At 43.1% G+C, this 17248-nt stretch overlaps 1 protein-coding gene across 1 annotated transcript in view; it reads left to right on the top strand.

The window, feature by feature from the left end:
• LOC144691099 (transmembrane channel-like protein 5) overlaps window positions 1-17248 on the top strand; it is a 264020-nt gene that overhangs the window by 127126 nt on the left and 119646 nt on the right. Inside the window, exons 5-6 of the mRNA XM_078559169.1 lie at window positions 9869-9985; window positions 10169-10271. Of these exons, the coding sequence (XP_078415295.1) occupies window positions 9869-9985; window positions 10169-10271 (220 nt within the window). The remainder of the gene's footprint in view (window positions 1-9868; window positions 9986-10168; window positions 10272-17248) is intronic.

Genomic DNA, 17248 nt, shown 5'->3' on the forward strand with positions numbered 1-17248 from the left:
TCAAGGACAAACTTGGGAAGATTCAAGGACTGCAGGCAAAAACTCATGTGAATCCAGAGGCAACCACCCTCTGAGTGAAAAAGTTTCTCCTCATATCTGTCCTAAATGGCCCACCCTGTATCCTGAGAGTGTAACCCCTTGTTCATCTCTGTATCCAGTCTGTCCAGCCCCATCAGAATTTTATACGTTTCAATGAGATCCCCTCTCATTCTTCTAAACTCCAGTGAATACAGGGCCTAGTCAGCCCAATCTCTCCTCATATGACAATCCTGCCATCCCAGGAATCAGTCTGCTGAATCTTCACTGCACTCCCTCTATGGCAAGTAAATCCTTTCTTAGGGGAGGAGACCAAAACTGCACACAGATATGTGGTCTCACCAAGGCCCTGTGCAGCTGCAGTAAGACATCTTTGCTCCTGTACTCAAGTCCTCTTGGAATGAAGACCAACATACCATTTGCCTTCTTAACTGCTTGCTGCACCTGCATGCTTGCTTTCAGTGAATAATATACAAGGACACCCAGATCCCTTTGTGCATCAACATTTCCCGATCTATCACCAGTTAAATAATACTGTGCCATTCTATTTTTTCCTACTAAAGTGGACAACTTCACACTTATCCATGTTATACTGCATCTGCCAAGTATTTGGCCACTCACTCAACCTGTCTAAATCACCTTGAAGCCTCTTAACATCCTCCACACCATTCACATTCCCACCAAGTTTCATGTTGTCAGCAAACTTGAAAATATTACATTTGGTTTCCTCATCCAAATCATTGATACATATTGTGAATAGCTCGGGCCCAAGCACTGATCCCTGTGGTACCCCACTAATTACCGCCTACCACTCTGAAAAAGACCCATTTATTCCTACCCTGTTTCCTGTCCGCTAATCAATTCTCAATCCATGCTAATATATTACCCTCAATTCCATGTACTTTAATTTTGCATATTAACCTCTTATGTGGGACTTTATCAAAAGCTTTCTGAAAATGCAAATACATCACATCCATTGGTTCTCCCTTATCTATTCTGCAAGTTACATCCTCAAAAAACTCCAGTAGGTTTGTCAAACATGATTTCCCTTTCATAAATCCATGTTGACTTTGTCTAATCACATTAATATTTTCTAAGTGTCCTGTTATCACATCCTTTATAATAGGCTCTATCATTTTCCCTATTACTGATGTTAGACTAACTGGTCTGTAACTCCCTGTTTCCTCCCTCCCTCCTTTTTTCAATATGTGGGTTATATTTGCCACCTTCCAATCTGCTGGGACTGTTCCAGAATTGACAGAATTTTGGAAGATGACAACTAATGCATCCATTATTTCCACGGCCACCTCCTTTAGTACCCTGGGATGTATATTATCCGGCCCTGGGGATTTATCCACTTTCAGTCCCATTAATTTCTCCAGCACTATTTTTTTTACCAATACTAATTTCCTTCAATTCCTCCTCATTAGACCCCTGTTTCCTTAGAATTTCTGGGAAGTTATCTGTGTCTTCCTCAGTGAAGACAGAACTAAAGTAGTTGTTTAATTGCTCTGCCATTTCCTTGTTCTCTATTATAAATTCACCCGTTTTGGACTGTAAGGGACCTACATTTGCCTTCACTAATCTTTTCCTTTTTATATACTTATGGATACCTTTACAGTCTGCTTTTATGTTCCTTGCAAGTTTATTCTCATGCTCTATTTTTTCCCTCTTATTCAAAATTCTAAACTGCTCCCAATCCTCAGGCTTGCTACTTCTTCTAGCAACTGTATATAACTCCCATTTGGATCTAATACGATCCTTAACTTCTTTGTTAGCTATGTTGGGCTGCTTTTCCTGTTGTGTTTTTGTGCCAGAGAAGAATGTATAACTGTCGCAATGTATACATTAATTCCTTAAATTGCCTATCCACCATCATGCCTTTTGATGAAGTTCCCCAATCTATCGTAGCCAACTCATGCCTCATACCTTCGTAGTTTCCTTTGTTTAGATTTAGGACCCTAGTTTCAGATCGGACTACTTCATTTTCCATCCTAAATGAAGAGTTCCATCATGCTATGGTCACTGTTCCCTAAAGGGTCCCACACAAGTGAGATTAATAATTAACCCCTTCTCATTGCACCACACCAAATCTAGGATAGCCTGTTCCCTAGTCAGTTCCTTGATGTACTGGTCTGAAAAGCCATCTCGTACACACTCCAGGAATTCATCCGCCGCAGTATTATTGCTAATTTGGTTTGCCCAGTCTATATGTAGATTTAAGTCACCCGTAATTACTTAGCACCCTTGTTCCATACGTCTCTAATTTTCTGTTTAATGCCTTCCCCTACCTTACCACTACTGTTTGGAGGCCTTTAGAGAATTCCCACTAATGTTTCCCACCTCTTGTTGCTTCTTAGTTCCACCCAGACTGATTCTACATCTAGATTTTCTGAACCAATATCCTCTTTCACTATTGCACTGATTTCATTCTTAACTAACAACGCCACCTCATTTCCTTTTCCTTTTTGCCTGTCCTTTCTAAATATCGAGGCCCCTTGGATATTCAGTTCCCAGCCTTGGTCACCCTGCAACCATGTCTCCATAATCACAATCTTATCATACCCATTTACCTCTATTTGCACTGTTAATTCATCGACCTTATTGCGAATGCTCCATGCATTCAGATACAGTGCCTTTAGACTTGTCTTTTTAACATTTTTATATATTTTTTGCATTACAGCCCTAATTGCTGCTAGCCCTTGTTTCCTCTGCCTTGCACTTTTGTTTTCTACTTCTGTCTTTCATTGCTATTTTTGTTTCACTCTCTTGTGTCTCCCTACTCAGGTTCCCATCCCCTGCCACTCTAGTTTAAACCCCACCCCCCCAACAGTACTTGCGAATACCCCCGAGAGGATATTGGTCCTGGTCCTGCTGGGGCCTATGCCCGTCCAGCTTCTCCAGGTTCCATCTTCCCCAGAATCGGCCCCAATGCCTCAGGAATCTAAATCTCTCCCTCCTACACCATTTCTCCGGCCACGTCTATTCTCTATAGGTCTATTCTCTTATTCCTGATCTCGCTAGCACGTGGCACTGGGAGTAACCCTGAGATTACTACCTTTGAGGTCCTGCTTTTTATTTCCCAGCTCCTTGTATTCTGCTTTCAGGACCTCATCCCTCTTTTTACCTATGTTGTTGGTACCAATATGGACCAGGACCTCTGGTTGTTCACGTACCCCCTTCAGAATGTCCTGTGACATCCTTGACCCTTGCACCAGGGAGGCAACATACCATTCTAGTGTCATGTCTATGGCTACAGAAACATCGCTATGTTCCCCTTACAATAGATTGCCCTATCACTATTGCTCCCCCAGTCTTCCACCCCGCCATGCAGCTGAGCCACTCGTGGTGCAACAGACTTGGCTCTTGCTGCATTCCCCTGAGAAACCATCTCCCTCAGCACTATCCAAAGCAGAAAATCTATTAGAGAGGGAGATGGACCCAGGGGAGTCCCCTGGACTCCTGCACTACCTGCCTAGTGCTTTTACTCTGTCTGGCAGTCACCCATTCGCTTTCTGCCTGTGCACTTTTTACCTGCGGTGTAACCACCTCTCTGTTCGATCCACGAAGATTTCCTCCTTGCGGATGCTCCACAGTGACTCCAGCCACAGCTCCAGCTCTGAAACATGGATTTCAAGTAGCTGCAGCTGGAGACACTTCCTGCACATGTGGTGGCCGTGGACACTGGAAATGCCCCTGACTTCCCACATCACACAGGAGGAGCATTCCACTTGGCCGAGCTGCTCTACCATGATTTCCCCTTAAATTACTCCCTTCACTTTTACTTCCTCTGGTTTAAAGAAAATTAAGGACAGAAGAAATACTCACCAAATCCCACTTACCAAGGCCGCTGCTCTTCTTACTGAGGAAAGGTAGAAAATGAAAGGATCCCTCCTTCCCTCTTCACCAAACTTCAACTTAAGCACTCTAATGTAGCCCAAAGCAGCACTCTAGGGCAGACCACAGGAGCACTGTAGATGGCCTACTTTTATGCTGTCTGAATCTAGCTTCTGAAAACCTGTTTAAGCCGGTTATCTAATTAACTAGCTGCAGCTGACACCTCGCAGAGCCTGTAACTCTTTCGAGTTATCAACAGTCACAGATTGTAACTCTTTCGAGTACATTCACAGTTCTTGGTTTCCGGGAGTGGGACATGAACCCACAACCTTCTGATTCAAAGGCGAGGGTGCTATGAACTGAGCCACAGCTGACACCTCTTCGCAGAGCCTGTATAACCCCTGAAATTTCCTTTTACAAAATGGATACACCTGGCATGATCTGGTCATCTGGATGCTAACCTGAGATTTATTTTAAAGAAGTCATAAGTTCACCTTGGAACTATAAATAAGCAGGCCTCGTCCAAGAAATCATCTGACCTTTATGGTATTTGAGAAGGAGTTGTTTGTTTGTGTTGAACTGCAAAGAAATTTAATTAATGAAAAGCTGGGAGACAAAAAGGCAATCACATGGGAGAGAGAGAAAAAGCTTAAGTTGTGAACCTGCTTGTTTGGAAGGCAGTCTTGTTGGAGAATAAGCTGAGGGAAGAAGGCTACCTTGACTGGCTCCCTCTTTCTCTATTACACCTAAAATTGTGAGTGGCTATCAACCTGTAGCCAGAGAACCCTCACCGGTGTGTAACGAGTCTGCATTTGGACCTGTAAAGCTGAGACTAGTGGTGAGAATTTCCAGGCATCTGCTGGGACCAGCGGCCTGTCTTCACACAAGAGAACTCCAGGTCGACAGCATTGAGACCCTGTGGACTTTATCCTTTATTTTATAACGCCCATCCTCTAAAGCCCATCTCTGCAGTGGGACTCTATCTGTTTGTCCTCTGTTTGTCTATGTGTGTGTGTGTGTGTGTGTATGTTGGGGAGAATTCTTTAGGACGTGATAGATGGTCACACTTCCCAATTACAACTGTGTGTTACCCAGTACTTACAACTTGTTAGAAGAAGTTTTGTTTTAAAATAAATTAATCATTATGAGTTTTTGAAAGAACCCTGGTAAGAGTCTCTTTTCTTCTGGGTACTAGAGGTATAGGTACACAACTGGCCATTTTGGTGAAAAAATTAAACATTTAAATTAATGGTACGGCCTGCAGAGTACTGGGGCTGGATAATTCACACACTCCTCCCATCCCGGTTTGTGACAGTTGAGGCACTTGAAAGTCTCATGGTGAGGAGTCTCTATATGTCACTGTTCAATAGACCTCAAGGTAAGGAAGGATAAGGTTCACATGGGGCATAGACACATCCATTTCAAATGATTCGGGGGATAATACAGGGATATCCACCACCTTCACAATGGGAGTAAGGGTTACAGAGGGTGGACCGACAGTTATTGGAAGGAGGGAAACCTTTGAGGGACCACACAGGATCCAGGGTTGACTCATCTGCTGCACTTTACAACCCACCCCTGCATTACCACTGGTCTGGTACGTAGAGCTTTGCTTCTGAAACCCCCCCTCAAAGTGATGTGGTGCTGCCCGTGAAACCTGGCATGGAGTCCGAGGTGCTGTGAGTGCTGCGCAATGCAAGGCTGGCGAACAAATCTTGAAGTCACAAGCGAAATGCAGGTTGCCGAGTGCATGTCACTTACATACTGTTGTGAAACACGCCAGTCTAATTAGATGCTGGAGTGGCCTATTGATCCAGTGTGAGGCAGGGGGGTGATTCCGACATGGGTTCTTTATAATGAGTATTACTGATACTGATAGGGTCCAGAGTGGATGATCAGAAGCTGTTTTTATGACTATGTACAGGGTAGACACAAAGGACGTGTCTGAGAACATCCTTACGATGGCCACAAAATCCAGCTGAGAGAAGGTACAATGATGCTCAGACTGCTATCCGAACATTGGCAGAGCAGACCATTGGTATCTTGAAGATGCGATTCCGATGCCTAGACAGATCTGGCGGAGCACTCCCCGGGAGTCTCACAGATCATTGTGGTTTGCTGCACACTGCACAACCTGGCACTGCAAAGGGGGAGGACCTACCAGATGCCAACACGGAGGAGCTGCATGTCTCCTCCGATGAAGAGGACATTGAAAGGAATGAGGTCAAGGAAGACAAAGTTATAGGGGAAGAGGCCATGGCACGGGCCAGATGAGGCAGGCATTCATGTGAGGTCCTCATAGCCACCAGATTCCACAAGGAGGATGACAAGTAGTTTTGAATTTCTTCTTGTACAAGTTCCCTCCATCATGGGTCAACATGAACACCAACATTGCTATCCCTCTCATTCCCACCATCCACATCAATTTGAGAGTGAGTAGTTACACATTAGGCGCACCATTGTCCTGATCCTTTGAAGATGATGAAGCCTCGGGAGCATGTGCCCTTGCTGAGATGAGGTGCTAACTGGAGGAGGGAGTCCCAGCGTCACACATAAGAAGGTGTTGCCTCTTTAAGCGTGTTTCCAGGATCCCAGTCATGACGTCAGCCTACAAGAGGTAGGAGCTGTTCCACAAAAATCAGTGGGCTCATAGCAGTATGCTTCAGTCTGTCAAAAGCCCTCAAGGAGATCCATCTCCAGCCACAGAGCAACGCAGTTTGTTAAACCTCGAGGGCGATGCTAATAATTGGCACTTGTGCCAAGGCAGCCGAGGACATTCCACAGGTGTTAATCCATTATGAGATCACTCAGTCTTCTGTCTCACCTTCACATCCATCACATTCATTACTGGTACTCTCACTAGAGATGTGGGCCTGCATTTAGCCAGACCTTTAGATGAAGGTGGAACACCTCAGGATAGCCATGTTCACACACTTGCCTGCCAAACATCAAAATGCCTCCTCTTTCACACAAACACTCTCCCCTAATGGCCAGCCCTGGCTCTTGCAAACTCAAAAATGCTACCACACCAGAGCCCTCAAGGTGACACCTCATTGATAAGAAAGAGCACACGTCAGCTTCTTTACATCCTCACTCCTAGCCTATTGCTGCCCTCACCATGGTCTTACCATCAAGCTAACGTGCGCATTGAAAGCAATCTCAAAGGCTCCATTGACCGCAAAACATTAACATTTGGATTCATCATCACTGACCTCGGCGTGTGTTTAGGTGAGGGGAAGTTAAGATGAACGTAAGGCCCAGCGATACATCCATACACTGTGACGAGACCCTTGTGGGTGCAACACAGACAACCACAAGGTGGAAAACACTCAGTGTTGTACCCTCGGGTGCCAGAACAATAATGTGCTATGATAGGCAGATCTCTGGCACATTGAGGTGGGAAGTTGCCCCCACTTATTGGTGGGCTTAGCGGATGTAAACTCGGAGAGTCTGCAACAAGCAAGGCAGACAGGAGAGCACATGAGCTCTGAGAATGGGCACATAGATTGAGAACCCTGCCGGAAGACAGTGAGTACATGAAATTCCTGGAACTATTCCCCTTCTCCAGGCATTTCCATATCTATCCTACTACAGTGCACCTTCACCTTTCAAGAATGCAGACGAGTTAGGTGAATGCCTCAGCCTCAATTTTACACAGTCAAGAATGTGAGATCACCCATATCTGTCGCCACCATAGACAGATTACGTCAGCGTTTTGCGATACACGGGTTACCAGAGATAATGGTGTCTGATAATCGAACGGCATTCACCAGCAGGGAATTCCAAAGATTTATAAGTCTCAATGACATAACACATGTTAAGACCTCGCCATACCACCCTGCATCCAATACTTTGGCCGAGAGGGCAGTCCAGACCTTCAAGTCCGGAATGAAAAAACTGGATGGAGACTCTATAGCGACTAGATTATCATGTTTCCTACTCAGCAATAGGACTATGCCACATATGACCACCGGTATTGCCCCCACAGAGTTATTGATGAAGAGACGTCTCAAGGCACACTTGAGTCTCATGAGGCCTAATTTAGGGGGGACGGTAGAGAGAAGTCAGGAGGCCCAGAAAAGTGAACACGATTACCACAGTTGTGAAAGAAACTTCACTGTTGGAGACACAGTTTTTGCAAAGAACTTTGGAGATGGGCCCAAATGGCTATCGGGCAGTTAGTGCTGTGACAGGACCCCTTCCCTATCACACATCGGTCAAAGGTCGGATAATTAGGAGACATTTAGATCACCTCAGGAAAAGGGAAACAGATCTACAAGAAAGAATATGCCAAGCATTCCCGTTGGTGTCTACACCACATGTTGAAGAAGCTCCACTTGGTTTGGAAGTGCCTGTAGGATCCATTGAGCTTGAAAGGGTTGAAGAAACAAACTTACATGTTCCTACTGGAGAGCCTGACTCCTGAGAGGGAGGCTTTGGATAAACCGTCCGAAGTTGTAGAACATTTGACACGTTTGAAGAAGCCTCCAGAGAGATTGAATTTATAAATAGTTTATTTATGTAAATAGTTGATATATTATAAAGATTGTAAATTGTACTTTTGAGTAAAGGGGGAGGGATGTGGTAATCTGAGGTGCAACACACCTTTAAGAGAATGTGAGCAGATTGAACATATGATTGCATTACTCAATTGCTGTATAGCGCAGGCTTCAATGTTAATCAATAGTTTAGAGTAGGGTCTGGTTTGAGAAGCACACATTGTGTTAGTGCTCTGTTACTTGTGTTAAAAAACTGCATGTGCTTCATCTTACATTGATCGCTGTGCCTGCAGTATATTGTATACCAACTCACTCACCAGTAGATAGGCGTGCAACCATGTTCACTGAGCAAAGCGACCCGACAGAAGGAACATAACAGAAAGAAAGATTTACAGGGCATAGACCACAGAACAAAGACTTATTGTTTCACATGAGTCCAGAGTCCAGAATCGAAGTCGAATGGTGAATTCCTTCACAGAGGTCGGCAGTTGAACTGATGCTGGATAATTCACTTTTCCAGTAGAATGACTTCCATGATGAGATAGGCAAGCAGAGATGAATTAGTCTTGTAGACAATGGTATAAAAGTTCAGAAGTTCCAGTAGAAACAGTGTAGATAGGGACCAGGCATTCAAACCTGGACAAACCTCGACTTCTGAGCTGCTGCTTGGTAGATGGAAGATAGCAAACTGAGCTTTGCAGCTCCACAAGGCAATAGGGGGCCATGTCACATGACTCCCGCCTCTCCACTTTGGCTTTGACGAAAGGTGTGTATTCCTTTGTCTGAGTCCCTGAGATTGTTAATGTACCAATCATCAAGAATTTGTAAGGAAGATTGCAGGGTCCTTTGTCCTTACAGATGACTTGGCTCTGGTTAGCGAAGCTTGACTTATGAAATGTATAATTCCCTTTGAATTTGGTCTTTGCAATCCATAGGGGTTGTTAGAGCCTCTTCAGAAATAATGAGGCACAAATTTCTTTGATATAGCCAGATAAGCTGCTATTGTTCAAAGGTTACGGCCAGACATGACTTTGGTCATTTTAAAAGGCATTGTCCAGTTTTAAAATTTTAGGAAATAGCCATGCTGATGATATATTTTATATATATTTCATAAAAATGTTGTTTTATAGGAAAATAAGGGAGTCCAACCTGGCCATATACTGCTGCCAGTAGAATTCTGCAATTAAATATTAATAAACCAATTTAGGTTTCTCTTTCAGTTAATCAGTAATGGTGACAAGACACTAATATGTAAAGAGTGATTATTTATTTCCAGATGCTTATTTTACACTGGAATTAGTAGAGGCCTACAGCTATGCATTATCATTTTCATTTTACAAATTATCATTTTTAATTTTCACAGAGTTCTAGATCATGTTGAATAGCGGAATGTTGTCCAGATCATCAGGAATATGAACTTCTGCCCGAGTTAGAAATAAATAAAATGATTTGATTGAAATGTCTTTGATGATAGAAATATGTTTTCTTTTTATCAGCTGCGGCAAAGAGGCGTCGAACTATTGGTGTTACATTGCGGCTGGCATCCTTGGCTGGTTTAACTTTATCACAGTACACCATGCCAGAAATTGAACTAAGTGAAGAAGAAAAAGAAGGTGTGTAAATATGTTTTGGTTACAATCATCAAAAGTCTCACATCAACTTTGTAAAGATCCCAAATTTATAGTATGTTGCTCTACAAAATTTGCTCTCACTGCTGAATAAAAAACAAATTGTGGTCATGAACACCCGACTTGTTGAAAGGAAGGAAGTAACAGCCTTTATTTGATTCTGTACAGATCAAATGCAGATTATTGCTGAACTAGCAAAATTATCACCCAATGAAAGGACAAAGGCCATCCAGCAATTGGCAATGAGCATTGAAGAGAAGCGGGAGATCAGGTACACAAAATCTACTTTGCAATGTCGACTTTCAATGGTGACAATATTCTAATTGAATGAACTCTAGTTAAAAAAGGAATTTTTCTATGAAAATAAAAAAAACATGGTAGTTTATTTCCACCTGTTTATTTCTGTACCGGGATTAGAAGAAGCCTCCACTCAACAAGCGTCTGTACTGAAACTATTCCACCCTGTTCAGATAACACTCTCTGCACATTGCTGAACTGGGGCTGTATTCTTGCACTGAGAGATATATGACATAAGGGAATACCTTCCTTTAAGATGGCTTGTGATGTTGGGAGGCTGTGATGTCCATGAGACCCTTTTTGACTTATTTTGCTCCAGTGCAGTGTGTAAGAGCTCGCTTTGACCTTTTTTGTTACTTTTCCCAACAGTATGGTAAGCATTGTTTTCCTGGTTTCTTCGTGCAGATAAAAGCTTAATTCATCTCAAAATCTGGACTGGGGTCAGGCATGGCTGTGTGATAGGTCTCATACTATTTATAACCTATCTGACAGCCGCTATTCAGCTCATCGGCCAGCTCAGTCCCATGAAGACGCAGGGCAGAAACCCACAATCCTCAGTAGTTGTCATCCTCGACACAAGGGACAGCCAATGATAAGGGCTCACTCTGACCTTTCTGTCACTTTACTTTTCCCAGCACTAGGGAACAACTAGGTTGTTTTCTTAGTTTCATCATGAAGAAAAAAGCTTAATTCATCTCATATTCTTCTGCACCATCAGTAGAAATCTTCACCTGCCATTTCCAAATTTATTGCTGGCTTGATGGCTATGAGCTTTACATTAGGCAGAAAGAGAAGCTATTGGAAGCTGTGGTAGAGGTGACAATGCCTTCCAGACAATCATTTGCTCCTGGGACCAGAACTGTCATACCTAGAGCTGAACCTCATTCTTTCTCCACCAGCTGATAGAGAGGTAGCTTGTGAATAATCATCTGACGAACAGTTTAGTATCCTAGTATACTAGTATGTTTAGAATACTAATATCTTAGTATCCTATCTGTTACCTCATCAAAAAACTGCAGCAAGTTAGTTAAACACAATTTTCCCTTAAGAAATCCATGCTGGCTTTCCTTAACTAACCCACATTCATCCATGTACTGTTAACTTTGTCCTGAATTATTGTTCCTAGAAAGTTCCCCCACTACCAAAGTTAAACTGACTGGCCTGTAGTTGGTGGGCTTACCTTTAAACACTTTTTTGGACAAGAGTGTAACATTTGCAATTCTCCAGTGCTCTGGCACCATGCCTGAATCTAAGGAAGATTGAAAAATTATGGTCAGTGCCTCCACAATTTCCACATTTCCCTCAGTATCCATGGATGCACCTCATCCAGTCCTGGTGCTTTACTAAATTTAAGCATAGAGAATAGAGAGCCTATCTAAATGTTCCCCTAAATGTTCTCCTGCTGATACTTGATCCACTTGGCTCACCTCATTCCCAAGAACCAAGCCCAGCAGTGCCTCCCCTCTCATTGGACTGGAAACATACTACTGCAAGAAAATATTCGTGAACACACTCTAGGAACTCTCTCCCCTCTCTGCCCTTGACACTACTACTACTCTAGTCTATATTCAGATAATTAAAGTCCTCCATTATAACTAGTCTATAATTTTTGCACCTCTTTGTAATCTCCTTGAAATTTGTTCCTCTTCATCCTTCTCCCTCGTTGGTAACCCATAGACTATACCGAGCAATGTAATTGTACATTTTTTGTTCCTTAGCTCTAGCCAAATAGATTGTTCCTTAACCACTCTGGGACATGCTCTCTCTCCAGCACTTCAATGTTCTCCTTAATCAACACCACCACCCCTCCCCCTTTTCTTCCTTTCCTATCTTTCCTGAACACAGGAAGGGAGTGGCGTAGTGGTCTTTGCACTGCACTAGTATTCCAGATACCCAGGGTAATGCTCGAGGGGCTTGGGTTTGAATCCCACCACGGCAGATGGTGAAGTTTGAATTCAATAAAAATCTGGAATTAAAACTCTGATGGTGACCATGAAACCATTGCCGATTGTTGTAAAAACTCGTTTGGTTCACTCATGTTCTTTAGGAAAAGAAATCTTCCATCCTTACCTGGTCTGACCTACATGTGACTCCAGACCTATAGCAATGTGGTTGCTTAAATGTCTTCGGAACAAGGGCAACTAGGGATGGGCAACAAATGCTGGCCTAGCCAGTGATGCCCACATCCTGTGAATGAATAAAAAAAGTACCCAGCAATATTTAATGCCCAGTCCTGCCCTTCTTTGAGCCAGGTCTCTGTTATAATCATAACATGATATTTCCACATAGCAAGCTGCACCTGTAGCTCACCAAGCTCCAGCTTCAGGGATGGCTACCACAAGTGGTGGCACTTCTAAAGCTGCTGAGTTGTTAACCCTCAATCACCTGATTGGGTGAAGAGCTCTTGAGGGTGGGCTGCTGTCTTCAATTGGACAGTGGCCTTTTAATCAGCTGCCCTGGGTCCCACCGCCCAGGGGTTGCCTCCTGCTTTCCATCCTGGTGGTGGAACTCGCCAGTAAGCATCAAAATTCAGCCACAGGTCCGGCAAAATCTGTGAAGGCAGAAACAAAGCTAACATTTCAGGTTGATAACGTTTCACCAGAAGCAGTTCTGATGGAAGTTCATCGACCTGAAATGTTAACTCTGTTTCTCTCTCAACAGATGTTGCCAGGAAAGGTAAACATTCGGTGCATTATTTCAGGTAAGACAAAAGCAGCAGATCAAGGATCCAGAAATTGGAACCAGTGAAGAGCAAGATTAGGACAGATGTCAGGAAAAATGTCTTCACACAGAGGGTGGAATTTTCCATCCATGTTGGCATCCACGTCTTGACAAATAGATAAGAACGATCTGATAACCATTACAGAGACATGGTACAGGATGACACAGATTGGGACCTGAATATTGAAGGGTATGTGACTTTTAGGAAGGACAGGAAGTTAGGAAAAGGTGGAGGGGTAGCTCTGTTAATTAATGATGGTCTTAGCACATTAGAGAGGGATGACCTAAGTTCAGGAAACCAAGATGTAGAAATGGTTAGGGCTGAGATGAGGAATGATAAAGGCAAGAAGTCACTTGTGGGAGTGGTGTACAGGCCCCTAATTGTAACTACATGGTAGCACAGAGTATAAAAGAAGAGATAATGGGAGCTTGCGGGAAAGATACAGCAATAATCTTGGGTATTTTAATCTACATATCAATTGGAAACATCAGATGGGCAAAGGCAGCATAGATGAGGAGTTCATAGAATGTTTTTGGGATAGAACAGCACGTTCTGGAGCCAACCAGAGAGCAGGCTATACTAGACCTGGTATTGAACAACAAGATAGGGTTAATTGATAACCTCCTAGTGAAGGCACCTCTAGGTCACAGCGATCATAATATGATTGAATTTTACATTCATTTTGAGGGAGAAATTAGCGTGTCCAAGACTAGTAATTTAAACTTAAATAAGGGCAATTATGAGGGCATGAAAGCGGAGCTAGCTAAAGTGAACTGGCAAATGAGGTTAAAGGATGTGTCAATAGAAGTTCAGTGGCAGATATTTAAAGGGATATTTCAGAATCCACAAATTATATACATTCTAATGAGAAAGAAAAATCCCAAGGGGAGGGTCCAGCATCCACGGTTAACTAAAAAAGTTAAAGATAGTATCAAACTTAAAGAAAAAGCATATCATTACGCAAAGACGGGTGGCAAGTCAAAAGATTGGAAAGAATATAAAGAACAGCAAAGAATGACAAAAGGATTAATAAGGAGGGAAAATAGAATGTGAGAGAAAGCTAGCCAGTAATATAAAGATGGATAGTAAGAGTTTCTATAGATATTTAAATAAGAAAAGAGTTAACAAAGGGAGTATAGGCTCTATAGAGAGTGCAACTGGGGAATTGATAATGGAAAGTAGGGAGATGGCAGTTGAATTAAACAGGTATTTTGCTTCGGTCTTCACTATAGAGGCCACAAGTAACATCCCGGAAATATCTGTAAACCAGGAAATGGAAGGGAGGGAGGAACTCGGGAAAATTACAATCACCAGGGAAGTGGTATTGAGCAAATTGTTGGGACTGTGGGCTGACAAATCCCCAGATCCAGATGGACTTTACCCTAAGGCCTTGAAAGAAGTGGCTAGTGAGATAGTTAATGCACTGGTTTTAATTTTCCAAAATTCCCTAGGTTCAGGGAAGGTTCCATTATATTGGAAAATAGCAAATGTAACTCCTTTATTCAAAAAGGGAGGGAGACAAAAAGCAGGAGACCACAGGCCAGTTAGCATGACATCTGTTATAGGGAAAATGTTAGAAGCTATTATTAAAGATCCTATAGCAGGGCACTTAGGAAAATTCAAGGCAAACAGGCAGAGTCAACATGGTTTTGTAAAAGGGAAATCATGTTTAACCAATTTATTGGAGTTCTTTGAAAGAATCACATGTGCTGTGCATAAAGGGGAACTGGTGAAGAGGTCATACATTTAGGGAGGTCAAACAGTTACAGGGATTACACAATAAATGGGAATATACTAAGAGGGGTAGATGAAGTGAGAGATCTTGACATACAAGTACACAGGTCCCTGAAGACAGCAGTTCAAGTAGACAAGGTTGTAAAGAAGGCATATGGAATGCTCTCCTTCATTGGCAGAGGTATAGAATATAAAAGTAAGGATATAATGTTGGAATTGTATAAAACACTGGTGAGGCCACAACTGGATTATTGTGTGCAGTTCTGGTTACCACATTACAGGAAGGACGTAATAGCTCTGGAGAGAGTGCAGAGGAAGTTTACAAGAATGTTGCCAGGGTTAGAAAAGTGTAGCTACAAGGAGAGATTGGATAGGTTGGGGTTATTTTCCTTAGAACAAAGAAGGCTGAGAGGTAACTTGATTGAGGTGTACAAAATTATGAGGGGAATAGATAGAGTGGACAGGATAAAATTGATTCCCTTGATGGAGAATTCTAGAACCAGGGGACATAGATTCAAGATAAGTGGCAGAAGGTGTAGGGGGGACATGAGGAAGAACATTTTTACGCCGAGGGTAGTGGGTGTCTGGAATTCACTGCCCAAGTAGGTGGTAGAGGCAGAAACTCTAAACTCTTCTAAAACGTACCTGGATCTGCATCTAAAGTGCTGTAAGCTGCAGGGCTATGGGCCGGGTGCAGGAAGGTGGGATTAGAAAGGGCACCTGAGTGTCCTTGGGCTAGCATGGACAAGATGGGCCAAATGGCCTCCCTCTGTGCTGTAACTTTTCTATGGCTCTATGGTGGTTGTTCTTTTTTAATTCATTCAAAGGATGTGGGCTTCACTGGCTGGGCCAGCATTTATTGCCCATTCCTAGTTGCCCTTGAGAAGCTGGTGGTGAGCTGCCTTCTTGAACCGCTGCAGTCCCTGTGGTGTATTTACACCCACAGTGTTGTTAGGGAGGGAGTTCCAGGATTTTGACCCAGCGACAATGAAGGAACTATGATATATTTCCAAGCCAGAATGGTGAGTGACTTGGAGGGGAACTTCCAAGTGGTGGTGTTCCCATCTGTCTGCTGCCCTTGTCGTTCTAGATGACAGTGGTCGTAGTTTTGGAAGGTGCTGTCTAAGGAACCTTGGTGAATTCCTGAAGTGCATCTTGTAGATGGTACACACTGCTGCTACTGTGCATCAGTGGTGGAGGGAGTGAATGTTTGTGGATGTGGTGCCAATCAAGCGGGCTGCTGTGTCCTGGATGGTGTCAAGCTTCTTGAGTGTTGTAGGAGCTGCACTCATCCAGGCAAGTAGGGAGTATTCCATCACACTCCTGACTTGTGCCTTGTAGATGGTGGACAGGCTTTGGGGAGTCAGGACGTGAGTTACTCAGCACAGGATTCCTAGCCTTTGACCTGCTCTTATAACCACAGTATCTATATGGCTAGTCCAGTTCAGTTTCTGGTCAATGGTAACCCCCAGAATGTTGATAGTGGGGGATTCAGTGATAGTAATGCCTTTGAATGTCAAGGGGCGATGTTTAGTTTCTCTCTTGTTGGAGGTGGTCATTGCCTGACACTTGTGTGGCGCGAATGTTACTTACCTCTTGTCAGCCCAAGCCTGATATTGTCCAGGTCTTGCTGCATGTGGACATGGACTGTAGTTAGATTTCCAGAAAGCATTTGATAAAGTGTCACATCAAAGGTTATTGTAGAAAATAAAAGCTCATGGTGTAGGGGGAACATATTGGCATGGATAGAAGATTGGCTAGCTAACAGGAAGCAGAGAGTTGGCATAAATAGGTTTTTTTCTGGTTGGCAGGATGTGACAAGTGGTGTGCCACAGGGATCAGTGATGGGACCTCAGCTTTTTACAATTTATATAAATGACATGGATGAAGGGACCGAAGGAATGGTTGCTAAGTTTGCTGACCACACAAAGATAGGTAGGAGAGTAAATTGTGAAGAGGACGTATGGAGGCTACAAAGTGATATAGATAGGTTAAGTGAGGGGGCAAAGATCTAACAAATAGAGTATAACGTGGGCAAATGTGAAATTGTTCATTTTAGCAGGAAGAATAGAAAAGAAGCTTATTATCTAAATGGTGAGAGATTGAGGAGCTCTGAGATTCAGAGGGATCTGGGTGTCCTAGTGCATGAATCACAAAAGGTTAGCATGCTGATACAGCAGGTAATTAAGAAAGCTAATAGAATGTTATCATTTACTGTGTGGGGAATGGATTATAAAAGTAGGGAGGCTATGCTTCAGGGCATTAGTGAGACTACATCTGGAGTATTGTGCATAGTACTGGTTATTTAAAGAAAAATGTAAATGTGTTGGAAGCAGTTCAGAGAAGGTTTACTAGACTAATACCAGGAATGTTCAGGTTGTCTTGTGAGGAAAGGCTGGACAGATTAGGCTTGTATGCACTGGAATTTAGAAGATTGAGAGGCATCTTAATTGAAACCTTTAAGATCCTGAAGGGTCTTGACAGGGTGGATGTGG

Source organism: Cetorhinus maximus, chromosome 15, assembly GCF_964194155.1.
Source record: "Cetorhinus maximus chromosome 15, sCetMax3.hap1.1, whole genome shotgun sequence".
Classification (NCBI taxonomy): Eukaryota; Metazoa; Chordata; class Chondrichthyes; order Lamniformes; family Cetorhinidae; genus Cetorhinus; species Cetorhinus maximus.